At 46.1% G+C, this 19,788-nt stretch overlaps 7 protein-coding genes across 7 annotated transcripts; 4 read left to right on the top strand and 3 right to left on the bottom strand.

The window, feature by feature from the left end:
• Positions 1-164: 164 nt before the first annotated feature.
• N7455_006220 (uncharacterized protein) lies at positions 165-2,190 on the bottom strand (the record flags this gene model as incomplete). The annotated part of the gene is made up of 3 exons (XM_040955802.2): positions 165-978; positions 1,044-1,700; positions 1,874-2,190. The coding sequence occupies 3 exons, from the start codon at positions 2,188-2,190 to the stop codon at positions 165-167; spliced, it is 1,788 nt and encodes a 595-aa protein (XP_040813818.2).
• Positions 2,191-4,135: 1,945 nt separating this feature from the next.
• On the bottom strand, positions 4,136-5,849 carry N7455_006219 (BTB/POZ domain-containing protein). The gene is made up of 3 exons (XM_040955893.2): positions 5,405-5,849; positions 5,164-5,319; positions 4,136-5,112 (listed from the first exon to the last, which is right to left on the bottom strand). Exons 1-3 carry the CDS (start codon positions 5,659-5,661, stop codon positions 4,578-4,580), a joined length of 948 nt encoding a protein of 315 aa, XP_040813774.2. The 5' UTR covers positions 5,662-5,849; the 3' UTR covers positions 4,136-4,577.
• Positions 5,850-6,554: 705 nt separating this feature from the next.
• Positions 6,555-8,110, top strand: N7455_006218 (uncharacterized protein; the record flags this gene model as incomplete). The annotated part of the gene is made up of 7 exons (XM_065605303.1): positions 6,555-6,571; positions 6,675-7,161; positions 7,220-7,289; positions 7,397-7,480; positions 7,570-7,654; positions 7,726-7,795; positions 7,883-8,110. The coding sequence occupies 7 exons, from the start codon at positions 6,555-6,557 to the stop codon at positions 8,108-8,110; spliced, it is 1,041 nt and encodes a 346-aa protein (XP_065461157.1).
• A 279-nt stretch (positions 8,111-8,389) lies between these two features.
• Positions 8,390-9,530, bottom strand: N7455_006217 (putative alkaline lipase; the record flags this gene model as incomplete). Its single annotated transcript, XM_040955751.2, has 6 exons — positions 8,390-8,548; positions 8,617-8,661; positions 8,718-9,088; positions 9,141-9,204; positions 9,254-9,381; positions 9,440-9,530. The coding sequence occupies 6 exons, from the start codon at positions 9,528-9,530 to the stop codon at positions 8,390-8,392; spliced, it is 858 nt and encodes a 285-aa protein (XP_040813639.2).
• A 5,058-nt stretch (positions 9,531-14,588) lies between these two features.
• Positions 14,589-14,786, top strand: N7455_006216 (multidrug resistance-associated protein; the record flags this gene model as incomplete). Its single annotated transcript, XM_065605302.1, has 1 exon — positions 14,589-14,786. The coding sequence occupies one exon, from the start codon at positions 14,589-14,591 to the stop codon at positions 14,784-14,786; it is 198 nt and encodes a 65-aa protein (XP_065461156.1).
• Positions 14,787-15,889: 1,103 nt separating this feature from the next.
• N7455_006215 (uncharacterized protein) lies at positions 15,890-17,224 on the top strand (the record flags this gene model as incomplete). Its single annotated transcript, XM_040955763.2, has 1 exon — positions 15,890-17,224. One exon carries the CDS (start codon positions 15,890-15,892, stop codon positions 17,222-17,224), a length of 1,335 nt encoding a protein of 444 aa, XP_040813825.2.
• Positions 17,225-17,823: 599 nt separating this feature from the next.
• Positions 17,824-19,029, top strand: N7455_006214 (alpha/beta hydrolase; the record flags this gene model as incomplete). Its single annotated transcript, XM_040955797.2, has 1 exon — positions 17,824-19,029. One exon carries the CDS (start codon positions 17,824-17,826, stop codon positions 19,027-19,029), a length of 1,206 nt encoding a protein of 401 aa, XP_040813682.2.
• Between the last annotated feature and the right edge of the window lie 759 nt (positions 19,030-19,788).

The raw sequence follows: 19,788 nt of genomic DNA, 5'->3' as shown, positions 1-19,788 counted from the left end.
TAATCAGCAAATTCATATGAAAGGCACGCAAAAAAAAAAGCGGAATGATTAAGAACAAAAATGACCCGAGTGTAAAACCGATAAGAAGGCAAAAGGAACAGGCAAGCCGTTTTATGGGAGACAAAGCTCCCTGTGTAGTTCCCATTCCATAGGAGTGCACATCATTAGTTTCCCAGACCGCGGCTCTCAAGGAGGGCACGGGTATTGCCATACAACTCCGGGTTATGGATGTGAGCGAGGGTGCGAAGATTGAGAACTTTGTCTTGAAGTTTTGGATGGGATCGCAACAATGACCAGAACTGCTCGCTGGCATTGTATGTGAGCAAATCGGATGCCTCGGCAATAAAGTGAATGAGCCATGACTGGAGGTAGTCGCATTCAGCCTCATCAAACTCTGTCCGGCCAGAGAAGGCAAGAGAAGCAACCTCGAGAAGAGGCTTGGATTGGTATAACTCCGGGTAGCAGTTCCAGGCGACTTGTAGCTTGAATGTAATTCGATAAACCAAATCCATCAAGCCAAATCGGCGGGCTTGAAGGTACACTCTTCCAAGGGTGGTAATGGCATTTTCTAGATCGAGGCTGTTGCTCACGCCCTGCAATTTGAAGTTCTGACCAATTCCCATTTGGTCGCCAACTAGGCGGAAGGTGGTGCTGCTGGTGTTGGAATCCAGGGCTGGGAATGGAGTGGGATGAGAGAAGCCTGAACTTTTCAGTGTGATCAGGCGAGGTTGGAATTCCCCATCCGCTAAGTATTCACGAATCTGTACGCGTTCGGGTTGTCTTTCGAGAGCCACGGCGCCGAGAAACACATCGGTGATCTTGGCGGCTTCACGTTGATTCAGGAAGACGTGATTCAGAGCTTGGCTAAGGGTCAAATCAAAGATTGAGAACTCTGCAACGGGATGCTGGGGTGCCACATCTGAAACACTACCACCAGCAGTAGCAGGACCAGCACTAGTAGTAGCAATAACACTAGCACTGTAGATTTAAAAAGAGTTTGTGAGTGGACGTGCATTGAGACCTTACATCAGAATTTGACAAACCTAGTATCATTCTCAACTTTAGGCACCGTGCCTTGAGTCATGCTGGTTGGTGGGGTAATGAACGCCGATGAGGTTGGGAGAGAAGGAGAAGAAGTGGGAGGCATCAGAGGGGGGCATGGGTTGAATTTCCGGGTCATCCCTAAACTGGAACCCTCTCTGTCTGCAAAAGTGACTTTTTCAGATGGAGATGCAGTGGTGTTGGCATCTTGAAACAATCTCAATGTCTGCCTGAACTGAATACCCTGTGCAGCACGCGCGTTAGAAAATGACCTGATAGTTGTTTGCTCATTAGATGAGCGAGGTGCAACATCAGTGCTAGGCTCCACGTGATTCGATGGAACTTCTTCATGTTCATCTTCAGCGTCATATTCGTCATCTTCATCTTCCTCCTCGGACTCGTCGTCACCATGGCTTTCTCCGCCGGAGACAAGGTCTTCATGGCCACTCGGCAACACGAGACGGAGTTCCTTGCCTCGCTTTCCTTTGGCACCTAGTTCCTGGAGAGACATGTTCTTCCAGAAGTCGAGCCCGGGCTCAGTTCGGATTATGTCCATCAGGTCGTCCCAGATCTTGGCGTCTGGCTCCCTCCCGGCGCGTCGAAGAACGTTGACTGTCTTCTCGTTGAGGACAAAGATATCCTGGAGTCCGACCCATTTGCTTCACACAAGTTAGCGTGCAATTCTGATCCATCAAAAGACAAATGTGTATTGTCAGAAAAACCGACATAGAGATCAACAAGAACGAAGAAAAGCCAACGGGCCCACATATACATCAGTAAACGTGTAACGTCGGGGGTCTTTTTTGGGTGTGAAACAAGAGGCTAAACTTACTACATGTTTCGTCCCGGAAGATACACGGAATACATCCGGTCTTTCAGGTGCGTCATCCACTCACCCTCAGTTGGCTGGGCACCAATAGGGCGGCGAGAAATGTGTCTGGTTGGGCCGAATTGATCTGGCAAAACCACGCCAATCCAGACGTCGGATTTGTACTGTCGGAGGGAATTCTTGTACCGAATAATGAGGGTTTCACCGGGCTCCAGGGCGCGGGGCTTGTTCAGGTGTCTCAGGCCAGTGTTCAGATAAGTTCTGGGCCCCATTTTGTTCGAGGTGTCGTTGAATGGGGTATCTGGGACTTCACTAATCATTTCAGATGAGGGTTGTTAAGCTTGGTCACCGAAAGCTGGAAGATTGTCAGTGTCATTGCAAAAGGCTTCACGAAATTGAGAGCTCTTTGAGGTACAAGGAGGTACAAAGAGAAGTGAGATTTCTGCTGATCTGGCTTTTAGTGCCAGCCGATTAATTCGAATAGGATACTAAGGGTAATGGGGCTGGAACCAAGGACATAGTGATGGGAAGCCGCAAGTCACAAACTCACATGGTGGGCAATTTTTGGAGACGTTGCAAGTGATAGAAGAGTATGACTAGTAAGATTCGAAGGAAAAGGAACTGAAGTTCTCAATGAGCATTGAATGGTTGGCAACTCTCGAAAATAGAATTCGTCTGACGTGCCGTGCCGTCACCCGAATCAGCAAGCAATGAGGCCTAGACAACTCACCTTGGGTTGTCTTTGCTAGCATATGTAGAGGCGATACCATCCACGGGTAGTGAAAATGTGCTGTCGAAACTCCCGTCAACGTCGGGAACAATGCCGAACTCCAGGCCCTTTATAATCTTTTGGTTTAAACGACGGGTGAGAGCTTCGTGTCGGTGCAAATAAACGTTTTTCTTGACTGCAATTGAAATCAACGGTTGATAAAGGTTGTTGTGGTGATAAAGCACAAATCACTCTTCTACGGGCTTGCCCACAAGATTAAAGAGAGTATATCGCTGCGACAATAAGATCCCCAGGTCCTTGATATTGCTAATTGGGGTTCCGACATTTACCCGAGGGACTCGACTACAGTTGTACCGGCGAACAATGATCAGAGTCAAGAAGGTAACATCTACCCATAGACTTTAAATTGATCTAGAGGAGAATAATTAACTGGGCTGCAGTTCTAATATGCTACGGAGGGCTTTTAACAATATCGATTATAGATAACCTGCCTTCTATTCCCGCAAGATTGAATAATCAATGATACAAAATTACGAATGGACAATGCTTAATGATGTGATTTGAAAAGTTTCCCAGGGATCACAGAGCCTCCGAAGGATTCAGGATACGGACCTTGGTATAAAGGTTATATGCGAAGAATAATTGTAGAAAATATCCGAAAAGTGACTCCTGTAGAGAATAAACATATCAAAGTATGTGGTTAATTACCATAGGACAAGTCCGGCAATTCAACAGCTAAATGCTATCCATGATGCGTGGTTGAAATGAGAAACTAGTCGTGACAGATTTATAGGATAGGAGTGTATAATCAACTATAGAGGGTGGATACTTCTTGTAGGATTCGCTTCTCAAAGAATATGGCAAATATCATAAGCATCAAGAACGACATATTTATATCCATGGATCTCTCATTTATTTACTTTTCTATCTTTTGCCTTTGTATAAATCATCGCTTCTTGCCACATTCTCACAATTTAATACTGTATTTGCCCTTAGCCTTCAATCGAGGACCCCATTTGTAAAAGGCCCAGGGAAGGTAGCCTTGTCAACCAGATTATCTGATATGCACGTCTTACCCCACTGTGTTTTGTTGAATGGTGCATCGGAAATATTATCGGACCTCAGGTATTCTTCGCCGACGAAGCCCCAAGTTACCCCTCGGGATTTGGGGCTATTTTGCCTACATGCGAGTATCGTCCTGAATATTACCGTGCTGGTGTATCTTATATGGGAAAATACTCGGTGCAGCGAGAAGTTGGCCGGGGGACCCGGGCAGACCGACAGCACTGATTGCACATTTCAGATCTCGTAAACGGTGAGATGCTGAATTATCAGTCCGCATACCCCAAGTGTTATCGGAGCAGAGCATTCGGCCTCACTATCTGGGTTGCCTAGATCTTCAAACAACCCGAAGACTAGGAGATGAGGCATAATATCGCTATTTACTTCATAAATGTTTCTACGGTGTGCTTGTTTGAGGTGGCCGGATTTTTTTTTCATTTCTGTTTCTCATCATCAAATAGGCGCATTGCCAGACTAATGGCAAAGGCATAATCACCGTCGCAAAAAAGAGCAGCAGATTAAGCGCAGATCATAAAAGACTGTGTCAAAAGAGCTCAATCTCAAGGAGTGTAGAGTGGTTGAACGCAAGTCAATATACACCGTGGATCCTATTAAAGGCGAATAAGGTCGGTTCTTCGAACCAAAAGGGCAGCCAACCTCGAGAGAAGTGAAGGTCAAGTTGCCAAAGCAAAAGCACAGGCCAGTGCAAGTTCATTGTCAGTGTGCCATTCTGGTGTAAAAGTGCATGCCTCGCTTGTTCAATTTCAAAATGCAAGTCGCTCGATCGAGTAGGGAAATGTTACAACCGCTTAGAAGAACCTCGGCGATCGCTTGGTGCTGGTAGACACGAGTGTAAGCACTCAGGGCTCGACATTGAGGAAGACGGTCAGCAGTAAAAGGGAGATACGTAGAGAGCTAGGGCGAGGGAGAAGCAGAAGGAGAAATTGAGTCATACCGCAACTCCGAGAGATCATCCATGTGGTTACACATTGCCACAAACAGATCGAAGAACAACTTGCCCCCTTCCTCCATCTCCATCTGCAAGGTTCCGCTGCTCTTAAAGGTCTTGCGACTGCGGATGATAAGAGCCAGGTAATGAGCGCGCAGTCGGGAATCGGACTCGGGTGTGTTGTCATATGCATATCGAGCGGATCGCAAGATCACGTCGGCTGGAATACCACTCTGAAGGCCTTGCTTTCGGAGAGCAAGGCGCTTCAGTTCTTCCAGGCCGTACTTCTCGGCAGCACAGTACACTGCCGTGTCTCGGAGAACGAGATCTCCCACTTTAGAGTGGAACATTGTCGGCTCGCTCGACCCACGGCCACCAGTTTGATTGATATCCTGGGCGTTCTCGAGCGACCAAGAGTTTCTTTGCTTTCCACGCAACAAGCGCGGGAAGTAGTCGCCCTTGTACAAAAACTCGAGAACACAGGACAGAATCTCAGGTTCTCTATCTCAAGTATAAGTTTGTGCTCAATCGAAATGGATAGGATTGTCTCACTCGTCGGGCAAAGTCAGTTGCTTCGCGCCGTCTTCGAGAAATTGCTCTTTTAGAGCAGAACTAAAGAACGGCGACACGCATAGGACATCTTCATGGGCGGCGAAGAGACGCTGGTCTTGGCCAACAATCATAGTAATGATAGGGCTGGTAAGGGGACTATAGGGATACATTATCAGCACATGAAATGAGTGTTGATATCTATGGAAAGCGCGGGTCCGCATTTATATATAAAAAAACACACCTTCCCATCGAGGGACTTTCCACTTTCTGTTTCATCTTCTCCTTTACCAGCTCGTCGTACTTCTTCTTGGCGACCTTGACGGTTTTACCCGCCCGGTCCTTAGATACGAAAGAGCGCTTGAACATAACGGCGCAAAGGGAGCCTATTGCCGAGATATGCCCGTAGAAGATAGTCAAAACTGACGAAATAAACTTGTATTTATCGGAAGGAATGATACGAGTTGGTCGAAAGAAAGGCGGATTGACGCTGCTGATCATGCACACGAAGCATGTGAGTCTTGGAAGCTCCCCACAGAAACGTCCCCCGAGTCTTAGTTAAAAGACGAGGAATACGCAGTTCTGGGATGACTTTGCATTCGAGAATCTGAAGTGACTCTCTTAGCGAACAGTTATCGACTCCGGCAGGCGTGGAAGGAAAGAAAAAAAGGAGAAAGGAAATCGGGAAGAGGGGGTTTATAAATGCGCAGGTCAGGTGATATCAAATGTGACTAGACACCAAGTCACCTGTTAATTGAGGCTCAGGCTCAGGCTCAGGTGAATTACGTGTGGCTGGGTCTTTGGGGATTGAGGGCTGTGCATGTTGGCGCTAAATTCTCACGTCACACTTAGAATAGATGCGTTAAATCAGAACCAATGAAATTATATGTACAATCTTCCACAAGAGCGTGTTGAAGCATTCGAAGGTTAATGGATAGTTGATGTAACGATGTAACCAGAAAGAATTAGAAATGTAAAGTAGAGTGCGTATACGTATACGAATAACTAGCCACTACATAACTAGTACATCGTAGGTAAAAACAAAACTAGTCCCAATTAGGAAGTTTACCCAAGTCACTTTGGGTGCTCTATAGTCTAACTTGTACTCCTGGAGTCCTTCCTAATATTTTAGTGGTAACGATCACGACACAATTTACCAAAGTCCACTCAAACTGACAACCCGAATACTGCTGTTAGCTTCTTATTTGGGTATATTTAGCGATAATTTGCTATACCTGTCTTCTCAGAATCCCGCAGTGCTGGTTTCTCCGCAGTTGTCCTTTCCCCACTGTGGGCCACGAAGCACAGAGCAATCCACTCTTCATTCGTCCTCACCCTATGTTTATCTTGCAGGCCATGCGGTCTTGTCAGCAGTGTCGAGAGGTTAAACGCAAATGCATCCCTGGCCACGGTACTGATTCTGTGCCATCCTGTAATCGTTGTCTGCGCCATCATCTTGCATGTTCCCACTTGCAAACCAAATAGTGAAGACGAGAACTCTCGAGGCCCGACAGCCCCTTGCTCGATCACCAACACCCCAATATTCGAGGCCTGGTCACCGGACTTCAACAGTTCATGCTCGGCATTGGTGGCGTCTGTGGAAGTTGGATCAGTTATGGCACCTATGTCAGTTTTTCGGACAACCGCCAATGGCGCATACCACTGGGCATCCAGATTGTGCCAGCTGCTCTTCTGTCCAGTCTGATTTTCCTTTTCCCGGAATCCCCTCGCTGGCTCATTAGCCAGGGTCAGCTGGAGAAGGGTCTACAGACTCTGGCACGGCTACATGCCAATGGTAACACATCCGATCCGTGGGTTCTCGCTGAATTTGAGCAAATCAGAGCTCAGGTTGCCGAAGAGAAAGAACATAGTCAGGTCAAATTCTCTCAGTTGATCACTGATAAGTCAAACTTCCGCCGTCTCCTGTTGACTTGCGCGATGCAAGCTGCCACACAAATGACCGGAGTTTCCGCAATTCAATACTACTCGGTCACCATCTTTGTAAGCTTTCTTGCCAGAATCCCCTTTCTTCAAATAGCTGACAGTGACTCCAAATTAGAAACAAATTGGCACTGACGGAACGGACACCCTGCGCTACCAAGCCATCAACTCAATCATTGGCCTTATTGGTGAATCTCTCCTCATGTGGTCGTCGATAAAATAGGCCGTCATAAACTTGTGGTTGGTGGAAATCTTGCCATGTGTCTCACATATGTGATCAGCACAATTCTTCTAGCTCAATTCCCTCCCGATGTGCACAACACTGGTGCACATTGGGGTTTCATTATCATGACATGGGTTTATAATCTCTGCTTCGCCAGTATGTGATCACTATGTATGGTTACCTTCTATCTCCGTTCCCGTAATCTGACTCCCCAATTGCATATATCACTGCTAACTTCTGCTCAGCCTGGATGATCCCTGCCGAGATTTTCGATACAGCAACCCGAGCCAAGGGGGTAGCCTTGGGTTGCATGGTATCATTCGCCTTTAAGTGTGTCTTCAACTCCCTTTTTGAATTTCACCATAGTGTGATAAAACCCCTAACTTCAATTTCTTTCTCAGCATAATGATCGGTCAAGTAACACCTATTGGAATGGAAAACTCCGGTTCGAGATTTTACATCCTGTTTGTGGTGAGTACCAATCAATCACCTCTCCTTGCCTCTCTTTTTCCTACCCCCTAGTGAGAACTTCACGAGTCACTGATATCCTTCATACAGGTCTGCAATTTCACGAATGCCGTTTTCTTTTGGGCCATGCTTCCGGAAACGAAACGGTTGCCCCTTGAAGAGATGAAAAATCTCTTCACTGAGAGCCCCTGGTTTATCCCCAACTCCCCGAAAAGCCAGCATCTAGTTAGTGAGACCAGGATTCGGGCCCAACAGATTGAAGATAAAGGATTGGACAGCGGAACTGCCATGACTGAGCACGATGAAGTAACCGTTTGAAAAGTTTGGAAATTCTAGAGTCTGGCTTGGCTTCGTGGGGCAAAAGAAACGTTATGACTTATCTATATTCTTAACAGGCCATGATGTAGTGGAATTGATTTCAAATCAGATGTATTTTTATTACGCTGATCGCTTTGGATGACCAACCATCCAATATACACAAATAAGTATAAACTAACTATTAGAACAGTAGATAATATATTAGTTATCCGAGGTCGCTCTGTCCTCAGAATAAGTGATCCATGTCGAACATTGCTCCGTCATATTCTCTTCTGGTACTCAGCTCAGATAGCCACAACCAGCAGTAAGCATCACGACCCCAAAGCTTGCGACGTGACCGGGAGTGACAGCGTACATGCCATTGCCAGCAGAGCAAGACTTGTCACGCTGGCCTTCGCACTTCACGGTGCTAGCCTCGGTACCAGAGCTGTAGTATTCCTGTGCATGGTTACGGTTGGTAAGCGATTGAATATTGGTATTAAAGGGGCCTCGGTAGGATAACTCACGGTTCCATAGTGCTTGAAGTTGACAAGCGGGGTCGAGTACATGTTCTGTGTTGTATGGTTAGCCACTTTAATATAGCATGTGAGTTTCAACCATGGCTTACTGGAACACCGTCAAGAACGTTGTTTCCGCGGTTGAAGGTACCGGACTGCGAAGTACCAAAGTCGGCCCACGCTTGGTTGCCAATGGGGAAGGCGTTAAGGGCATTGCTGACGAGTGACTTATCCGGGAAGTTCTGGGCCAGAGCAACGTGGGCAATGGATGTGAGGGCACCACCGAGGGAGTGTCCGACTGCCTCCAGAGTGTAATCAGGGTACTTCGCAATGAGCGCCTTGACTTCAGTAATGATGGTGTCGTGTACAGCGGACCAAGGTCTGTGAACACCTCTCATGATCTTCACGTCAGAGGGGAAAGTCACGCCCGAAAGCTCAGGAGTGATGAGAGCAATGTCAATGTCGTTCACGAAATCGGTAACTAGATTAATTAGCACGGTGAGTAGTATTAAGATGAAGTGATTTTTCCATACTGGTAGTCGAGCCCCTCATGATGACCGCGATGGTCTTCTTCTCGGTGGAGTATCCAACGAATCCCTATTGAAATTAGTCATTTGCCAACGTATAGGGCGAATACCACGCCTACATTGGTGTCGGTCAGGAGGTCATAAATCCTCTTGGTAATAGTGACATCGAAGGCTTTTCCGATGCAACCTGTGTAGGCAGCGGAAGAAAGCTTTGCTGCACGGTGCAAATCAGGGAAGGCAGCGGTGGCTTGAGAAAATGTTAGAGCTGCCTAGTCGAACAGAGCTGGGCTGATGAATTGACATACCAGCAGTTGCCCTCGACTTCAAAATAGGCGCAGAAAGGGCTTGAGAGATCAGGGAGACTCCCACGAGCAAGGATTGGTAGTTGAACAACATATTGAAACAATGTATGAGGATGTTATAGAATGATCTTGAGGGACTTAGGAAGGCTGCTGGACCGTTGTCTTTGGATGCACAAAAGGAAAACCGTGTCGGGTCGTCTTGCTCTTTAAATAATCCTTCAAATACCCCTCAAAGTCCCCATCGTACTCGTTGTCGCTATATCTGCACACTGTATGCAGGGAAGGTGGGCGAATGTGGCGCCAAGTGGACTACGTCGGGGATGACATCCCAAACAGGTAATGCATAATACAGAGCCAGCAAGCCATCATGCAAGGTAATTTACAAATGAACCATTCGGGAAATCTCCGTGGATTTCTCGGTTTGTCAGTCTGCTGACAATAGCCCCAGCGAGTGCAAGTACTACCTATAGGCTTCAAAGCCTCATTTGATCTTCACACCGTATGGGACCAGGCCGCTGAGACATGTGTGTCCAAAACCATCGTGAACTAATCAAAATTGCTAATAACTACCCGTGAGCCACTTTGACGATGTCTATGTTTTGAAGCACAGAAATGGGGCCGTAGTACGGAAGATTTTCCCATATTAAATTTCGACGGCCTGGCTCACCGTTACCCGCTCCGTGCAAGACGTCTCAATAGCTATTGGATATCTGATTTAAATACAAAAAGCTATAAAATAAACAAATAGATTGTTTTGCGAATTGGATGTAGACTTATATCACATATGATTCAAGCATTAAGAATTCAAAATACGGAACAAGAATGCGTAGTTAGCCGCTTCTACGGTTTGGTGAAGCGGCCTTTTTTGGTACACTTCTCCACGTGCCATGTCTTTTAAACAAAGAATGGAGTCAATTCAAAACTCTAGAAAAAGGGACAGAAGGAAGAGAAGTGGAGGAACAACTGCTATGGAGTAAAACGTGAGTATACTATATAGCAAGCCCCACTTCATCCACTATATCCATACGCATATGGACTAATTAGGCGAATAAATGAACTAAGGTTTAGAACATAGACATAAAGGACGATCCTTAGGCATGTGATAACATGTGATCGTGGGGGTCTTCACCTATTCTTTCCACCCCTGCTCCCACTACGAACCATGTTAGTATTCTAGGTAGAGTGGGAAAGATTAGGTGCAAATTATAGGATATAGGCGGCGAGAAAAGGCGTGAAAAGTGTAAATTGGCCTTTCAATCTAATGTGTTGTAGATGATAGAAGAATCCATGGAACACTCGTATTGCAAACCATACTACGGGGCTGGAAAGTTTGACCTGCACTAGCGGTGACAAAAATCGTACTCGTGCCGTCGTGTGGAGCAGAAACATGAGCAACCAAAGACGGACTTGGCAAGGCTAGCCCTGAAAACGGCTGGAAAGTCGGCTAGTCGAACAAATATTTGCGGGGAAGCGTGAAATATAGTCATGTGTTTAATTAAAATGCCTTGGCCTTCCCAACCTGGAATATATTAAAGCTTGAACCTTGATCGGACTCTGATCGACGCCAATTGATGAAGATCGTTACCATCTTCCACCAGAAGTAGAAGTGATCCTGTCGGGCTGTGTTATACGAAAAATATGGGATTTTCGCACCCGAAGATCCCGAGCTGAAACCGGACCAGCTATTACCCGCTACCCGGGAATGCTTTCGTCTTATTTTTACTTTCGGTGAAGCTTTTATTTCTGGAGCCCGGCCCGCCCTTTTTGAAGTATGAAAACAGGTAGGTACCCATTGAAGTGAAGCAATCGAGAACTTAGCTTAGGGTTCGGAAATTGTGGGGCTTGGCTTTGCGGGGTTTTTAAGTCAAATTAGAAGATCCAGGATGGCAAAGTAAATTAAAATATAAAGTCATCACTGCAGAAGCGGGGTTCATGTACGTTCATGTACGTGTTTTAATCAGATAGCCACGCTTTGTGTTCCTTGCATACCATACCGTAAACCCTATTTATAACGATATATTATAGACACCGAAACAGTGTCGTTATAACCAGGTAATCGTTCAATCAAGGTGCCATATATTGATATATGGACAATTCAAGCACCCGATTCCGATCGTTATAACCGGATTATCGTTATAATGGGGGGTTTACTCTATTAGATTCCTGCTAATGCATGAGGCACGTGGTTGCTAGAGCTGGAATGGTTACATCCGATTCTGTATCCACTTGGGCAAGAGCCAGGATCCCTGGATGTTTCTAATCAATAAATAATCATCGCCAAGGTCCCCGGGGCTAAGGTTGGCAATCCCCGATCAACAAGAGCAGACGCCGTAGTCCATTTCTGGGTGGGGTATGCTGACTGCAGAATCAGGCACCGGTATACCGCACACGCGTCGCATGGTATGTACCCTACATATTGTAGTGGGGAACCTTGTCACCTTGTCCTCCACTCCGTGTCGGCCTTGCCCGCCCTTTCTTTATTGCACGGTTTTATTATTTAATCGTTGAAGTACAGAGGATACAAGTAGCAGATAGATGCAGATTGACAATACACACTTCTACACCTAGGGTCTTTTGCATGCAAAGCTGGGTATGAAGCTGAATTGCGAGTGCTGAATCGACCCATATGCCTTCGAACATTCAGCCTTGGACGTTCCCTTCTTCAACATGTCCACGGTCGAAAGGGCTGTCCAGCACCCAGGTGATCATAAATCAAAATAGTATGGAGACTCTGTCTTGTTGCATTTAGTCTCCGACCCACCCGTAACGCTCCAGAGTGAGAAAATTTAGACACATGCCAAGGTCGGATACTCTTTTTCTTCCTTTTTTTAGACCTCTAATTCGGTAATTTGATAACAGTATTCTACGAAGAACGTTATAATATAGGCAGACTAGCCAAGGAAACGATTGTCGGGCGACCGACGGAGTTCCAAGGCTGATTCTGCGATGACCCGGCCAATCGCATAGTGCACGGATATCAGAAGATCCATGGATCACCTGGTCAGGAACTTCCGGAGGCTTGGCATATTCTTGGAACCTTGGAACAGTGGAACGGGCCCCAGTCTATTCCTATTTAGACAAGGTAGCCATATTAATCTATCCGGGTCATCTTCGGGCACGGTCTGTTCGAAAGAGGTAGAGCATATGCTCTGGGAGGCTGCAGGTAACCCTGTAGTTATATCCCATTCTCACTCACACTTCCGACAAGTTCAACTCTCTTAGCTTTCCCCAGTTGCGGTGTCTAGCCAACGCCTCATGTCGTCCCTTTCGCCGCAGACAGGGCCTTTGGCCCCGCAGTTGCGCCCTGTCGGAGAGCTTTCGACTTTACGTTATTTTTTGAAGAGCTATTCTTTGATTTTATCCCCTCCCCACTTCTATTTTGATGAGTGCGGCCACGCGTCTCTGTATATTACTTCGCCGGCCAGCCCATGCTCGATGGGAACTTTTATAATTTCTCAAGCTGTGACATAGACATATTTTTAGAGTGATAGTTTACATTTATCTAGAGTGCAGTTGCTTTCTACCTTTGTAATTCTGATGAGGGCGTAACAACGTGCCTTTTCGTTCTAGCCGCCGTGCTATACTTGCTCGCTGCGTGTGCAATCGCCATTTTATCTCATTATGAACATACTCGGTCTACTCGTCCATGTCTCTTCTTTGCTTTCTACCTATGTCTCGCAGCTCTACTCAGGCCTGCGATTACCCGCACATACTGGTCCCTTGAATCAAATCGCAGTGCGGCAGGTGCGGCTCTTGCTACCTTACTCGTACAATTGTTCATGGCGGAACTAGAGAGTGTGCGTTCGAAAGGTCTAGAAGATACAACCCTATTTCTAGATAATAGCGCTAGCTTTATGTCACGAATCCTATTCCTATCGCTCGCTTGATCGATCGTATTCTATTGACCGACTACCAGCGCACCCTAACCGCCGCCGATCTAAAACCGATTCGCCGCAGTCTCTATACAGCACAATTAGATATTTAACTCTCACGGATATTGACAAGGCGTTCAAGTTTTTTTTTAACCCGTTCTACAGATCCTATAGACACCACATACATTTTACTAACACATACAATTTCGTATTTCGGTCTACCCGGCCGAGCTCTTTTGTGTCTAGGTCGATACCTGTTCCTCCCATTAATCCCTCGGCTATGTCTCACTATATTTAGCTCTAGGCAGCCATCTCTTGCCACGGAGCTAGTACGTTATCTAGAAGATGACTATACTCCCGAGAGTTACGGATATGAGATCTGGTTGAGTCGCAGCCAGCCCATACAACTGTTAGCAGTGAAGGCGTTCGGATTAGTGGAGGAGAGACACAGCGCCTGGTATATCTCTTCATCTCTGCTGCCGGTGTAGATAACTAATTGGTACTGCAGGCTCTGGCTCGAACGATCGCTTAGAAACCTAGTATTATTTTCCTCGGCAACGTATTCAGCGCCCTTGATCAGAAGACCGTGTCACACATACAAGACTCTCTCTCTCTCTCTCTCTCTCTCTTCGGATCACACAGGCTTTTGTGGTCACTGAGTATTACTGTGATTGAAACAACTCATGATAGTAAGTGGTGATCCTCATGATGTAAAACGGGACTAATGATTGGTGAAATTGCGCTGGGCGGCAATGGTTGGTAGTGTCTACCGAATTCTTGAAACTGGGAATCTCGTTTCCTGCTACTCCCCTGTGCCTTCAACTTCGTCTAGCGGTACCGATACAAACGTCTCTTCCGAGTCGAGTCGGTTGCCTGGAAATGGTTACGAGAGGCCCACCGCCGAACCAATGAACGATATTGTCGCGAGAATCAAGGTTCCTTCTCATTGCGGAAGACACTTATCTACAAGGGCAGACTCTGAGAGATACATTGCGTCCACATGGTGCTCGCGGGGACCAGAAAATACGGGATATTGTCGCCGAGTGCGCGATCAAAAAAAAGGTGGAAAGCTCTGGAGGATTTTCCGGTCTGCTAAAGTATGTGACTTTCTCGAGTAGGTAGTGAGGCTCAGTTCTGTTCTTTGGCCCTCACTATTCTAGAAGCGAGTCGTCAGTCACCTAGTATCATTCTTTTCGATGGAGCGACAAGGGGGTAAATGAAGCCTCTTGATTTATTATATGAAAGATCATTCTAGACTAACCATCGACCCTAACGTTGACATGGCAAATGAGCAACGAGTTCGAAAGCTGACCAAAGAGAGATTGCCGGATAAGACTCCAACTTCACTTTTACACAGACTCGAGGCAGCCGTGGAATACGACCGAATTCTTGTTATGGATGGCGGTAAGGTCACCCAATTCGGTAGTCCAGCAGAGGCTGTGCGGTATTCCGAGCTCCGTTCATCTTTAGGGCACTAGCAAGGGATCTCTCATACCCATAAATGTATCTACGCAGCAAAGGTATGGTTCGTTCAGCCCGTGACTACGTACTTAGGCAGGACTTATTCTAGAAAATGCATCATCTTAGCATTTTGTGCTTTTCTGACGTGGCAATAGGTATGGCTTGATCAAAACCAATCTATTATTTGCCGCAAAGTTCGATCCGGACCCAAGAAAAGTTGTTATCAACCATGCTTCATCTCGAAATGGAAAGGAATTAATAATTAGAAGTGACAGATCATTTGAAAAGAATATCGACCCAAGAGCCACTAGCAAAGAACTGACTAGCTGCATTATTCTGGTGCATTATTCTTTTTATAGTACCTACGTAGGTGTGGATGGATCACGATATGGCCACCCTTAACGCATAGATAGATCTATTATATTGACTTCAAGCCTAAGGTGTTCTAGATCGTTGTACGGAGTAAAAATAAAGAATAACAACGGAGCCTCCAGTCCTTTGGGAATCCTTTTTTTCTAGCACCTAATATTGTTATTATTGACGAACTTCTAGGAACATCGATCGCAATGTCCATGCTTTCATTCTCTTTCTATAATACCTTTCCAACGACATGGAGTATGTAATCGCCATAGAAACAGATATCCGAGTAGATTGGACGTTTTATAAAATTACGAACAAGATAATGCCCATAGCGTCACTGGGTGGATAGGATCCTTGCAAAGATAAACGGCCCTAATATAGTGGCGGCTATAGGTGAGCTGTTATTAGTGCGAATAGCAACTAATTCCCCATTTTCCTCTCACATCCACTGAACTTACTCACTTACCAATTAGAAATATGTTGCTCCATTAATTATATCTAAATTGGTTTACCCCTGCAGGCTTTGGGCATCAGCCTTACCTTGCCCTGGGATATATGTGACATGAACACGTTGTCGAACCTAGCCTTGCAGCAATATCCAGCGCTTATTTAGGTTGTGGAATATATCTGTTAATGCTGTATTCTAGAAGTACAACTGTTGGATTTTCCTCTCGTATTCAACTTACCATTTCATGTCGTTCCCTGACTCAAATCGAATCGCCAGCAGCACGCGCCTGCTTCCAATTAACTGAACGCCTCAATGAGCAACCAAACATGCTCAAACTGCAGCATCAGCTCGTTAAAACATAAGGAATTGGTCGGATGGGTCTGGGACAACCCCGGTCGTGGTACGATAAGTTTGATCACAACATGTCTGGCCACAATATTTATGTGCACCTGGGTCGTGATTCATCCCCGAGTCTACAAGCGCGAATCCTACGCAAATCTCCATAAATTTGCGCTTTTCCTAAAGACAATATTCGCACCGGAATTTATTGCGGTGGAAGGACTCCAGGAATGGGCACAGTGCCGCAGGATGCAAAGGGAATGTGCCGATTCCACAGCAGGTCAATTCAAACTTGTGCATGCCTTCTACATCAGTATGCTCGCACTGAGGTACCAAACACCGAATGGCGATCGCGTTATTTGGCCGAACCAATATACCTGGCTACTACAGCAAAACCTCATTCGGTGGGAAGACCATCTGAGTTGGGGTCTGTCTCTCGATGACATCTGCGACAAGAGCAAATCAGATAATGCTGCAAAACTACTGGCTTTGATCCAAGTGACCTGGTTCTCAGCACAATGCATATTGCGTATCTCCTATCATCTCCCACTTTCGCAGTTGGAGTCGATGACTCTGGGTTATATCCCACTGTTTATCGTGACATACTTCTTCTGGTGGAACAAGCCCAAGGATATCAGATCCCCATCTCTTGTTGTGCTTCCGGGAATGAGCCTGGAACAAATCCACTTCTTTGAGTCGATGGCTGTGAGTAATAAGTTTGACAATGAGGGGATGAAAGAGCAAACGTCATACTGGAATATATGGTATCTCACCCCGCGGGTATTTGAGAAGGTAGAAGCGGATAGACTCGTGCAGGAGGCTCAAACAAAAGCTCTCAAGAGCACAAATCAGAATCCAATCACCGAACAACCACACGAACCCACAATCAACGAAAGCGAGATACGAGATCTCGAAGATCCACATGAGTCCCGGAAGGATATTGTTGTGTCCCATTGGGATCCCGATCTATATAGGTCAAGAATCTGGCCTTTAGCGTGTCTGTTCGGGATTTCATTCGGCGCCCTTCACCTCGTATCTTGGAATACCATGTTTCCATCGATCGTTGAGTTGTGGCTCTGGCGTGTATCCGCCTTTGTTTCAATCGTGTCGATGCTTATATTTATGCACTTTGAGAAGGTTATCCTCCGGTGGGATGGCATCTTGACACTTTTCAGTCTCTCGTCCCCGGTATTTTATCTTCTTAGTCGCATTGTGATGATAGCAGAGGTATTTGCCGCACTAAGAGCAGCAGACCCCGCTATTTACGATACCTACGAGTACTCAGTCTACTGGTTGCCCTTTTTGTGAGAATCTCTGGGTTATTTACGATCTCGACGACTACATGAGCCGCATTGCTTGATAATTTTGTGGGAAAATCATTGTTTGTACTACTGTACTTCAGCTGGCGTTGTAGAATCGACACTTTGTTTTCTTTTTGTTTTCTTTTTTTTTTTTAGAATGTGATTTTCAGCGGGGACAAATCATATTAGGAGAGATGCACTCCGTAGGCACCGAGTCCTAATGTACTTTGTAGCGATGTGCGCACACGTCTTAGATCCAATCAACTCACTCCAATAACCGCTAGGTTAAGCTCCACTGGACCACCACACGGCTGGTCTCATTCCAGGGCGATGAGGCCGAACAGACCAGCCAAGCAGGGTCCGGCGCTTAGAAGCCATTGAAACAAATACTTATCCTTATAATCCCAAGAAGAAGGGTATTATTTATAGCCTGAAGATGGATTTTCACCAAAAAGCGACATTTAGTGGGGGAAGTATGTAGATCCCAGACAGGTTAGCCCGCCCCACTCCTTTAGTGTGCTGCACCAGGTCGACCGTCAGCGTTGAAGATTCTCTTCTCATTTCCCTCATTCCTCTACAATATTCCTATTCCATTGTTAGCCCATTATGACAGCTAGTGAGATAGCAGGTTCTTTCTTCAAATATGCGTCAATACCAGTCGCTATTGCGGTTGGGCTATATGCGATCCTCCTAGGGTTGCTCACCACATCAACCTTCCAATCACATGTCGTTTATCTGCACGCAATTCAGATGACATGGTTCAAAGACCTCGATGTCCCCGAAACTTTTGGGTTCCTGAGGAATCAAGTCACTCCGTTCTCCATCAGAACGACGGACGGTGAATTCCTACACGCTTGGCATATTCTTCCCGTGGAATTATATCGCAAGCATCAAATGCCTCTTATCGAAGAGCCAGTAGGCTTTGTGTCCGATATCAAGTCTCGACTGGGATATCAACTATTACGAGAGGACCCCGACGCTCGTTTAATTCTTCACATGCACGGCGCTGGAGGAACCGTCGCCTCGGGGTACCGGGTCCCAAATTACCGTGCGCTATCAGCGGGAAATCCTGGGAAAATCCATGTTCTCACATTTGATTACCGAGGATTCGGCAAGAGTACCGGAACACCATCTGAAACCGGACTCATCATCGATGCCCTCGCCGTGGTGGACTGGGCAATGAATGTTGCAGGTATCCCTCCATCTCGAATTTTGATATTTGGTCAATCTATGGGCACGGCCGTGAGCATCGCTGTGTCCAAACATCTTGCTGTGCAGAATCCACCAATAGTCTTCGCAGGCACGGTGCTGGTTGCGCCATTTGTGGACGTCGCGACATTGGTCTCAACCTATCGAGTCGCGGGTACCGTCCCAATCTTGTCGCCGGTTGCCAGGTTCCCTTTCCTCTTCAAATATCTTCAACGATTCATTCGAGACAAATGGCTGAGCAAGGATAATATTGCGCAATATATTCAGTCCAGCGAGCGGAACGGAGAGAAATACAGAATAACAATAATTCACGCCGAGGATGACTATGACATTCCATGGCACCATTCTCAACTTGTGTTTTGGCACGCGGTTAATGCCTCGATGCCAGCGGGGATCAGTTATGACGATCTTGAACAGAAGAAGCTCGATTTGAAAGCAGACCTGGGAGCTGCTGGGTCCATGATGGAATGGAAAACGGAGAATGGGGTTATTCGCGAAGAGATCTTGAAAACTGGATTGCATGATGTGATCATGGGGTACCCAGTAGTTACAATGGCGGTGATGCGATCTTTTGAAGCGGCAGATCCATCATTCACGCCCTAGAGTTCAATCCTTTATCCTTAGGTAGTAGCATCCAGGCATCCGGGTTCTGAAAACATGAGCATGATATACAAAACGAATAGTGTTTGCATTGGAGTATTTCATCTAAAGTAAAATTACACGTTGCGCAGGTGAATATGACAGAAATCTGTCTGTATTGCAATGTATGGGTAAAAATGGCATAGATGAAGAACTCTAATTAACTAAAATGACAAAACCCGCTATTTCAACAATCTGAGCGGTAATGATGACTTAATATATGGTATGCATGGATGGTACTCGAAGTCACATGATTTGCATGGTATAATACCTTGTAAATCCATGTATTTGACCTTGCACTTTGACAGAATATATAAATAACAACACCCTACTCAGTAAACAAGAGGCACATACAATGGAAGATTTTAGCAAAGCAGATATCTAAGTGGAAGAGAATTAACCAACGAATGAAGATCTTGTCTTAATTCAAATGTTGTCCAAGGATGTTCGAGCCAAGTCCATAGATGGGAACATGTGGCGGTGCTAGTGATGCGGTGGCACATGCGGGGTTGCCAAGCCACCGGTGATATCATCACGAGAACAGGCTCGAGCCTGCGAAACAAAAGCTTGGTGTTAGCGTGCAACTTAGTGAGCTGCGAGATCTTCTGATCATCGAATTATTCTATCTGACATATCACTCACCTAGCCGCTTGGGGAAGTTGATCTATCACTAAACTTTATAGCGCGCGCGTCCCCTTACCTTCAGTACGCGCCCGTCCCAGT

The sequence above is a fragment of the Penicillium solitum genome (assembly GCF_028829755.1).
Source record: "Penicillium solitum strain IBT 25940 chromosome Unknown utg000004l_segment0_segment0, whole genome shotgun sequence".
NCBI classification, from domain to species: Eukaryota; Fungi; Ascomycota; class Eurotiomycetes; order Eurotiales; family Aspergillaceae; genus Penicillium; species Penicillium solitum.
This window is presented reverse-complemented; position numbering and strand designations above follow the sequence as displayed.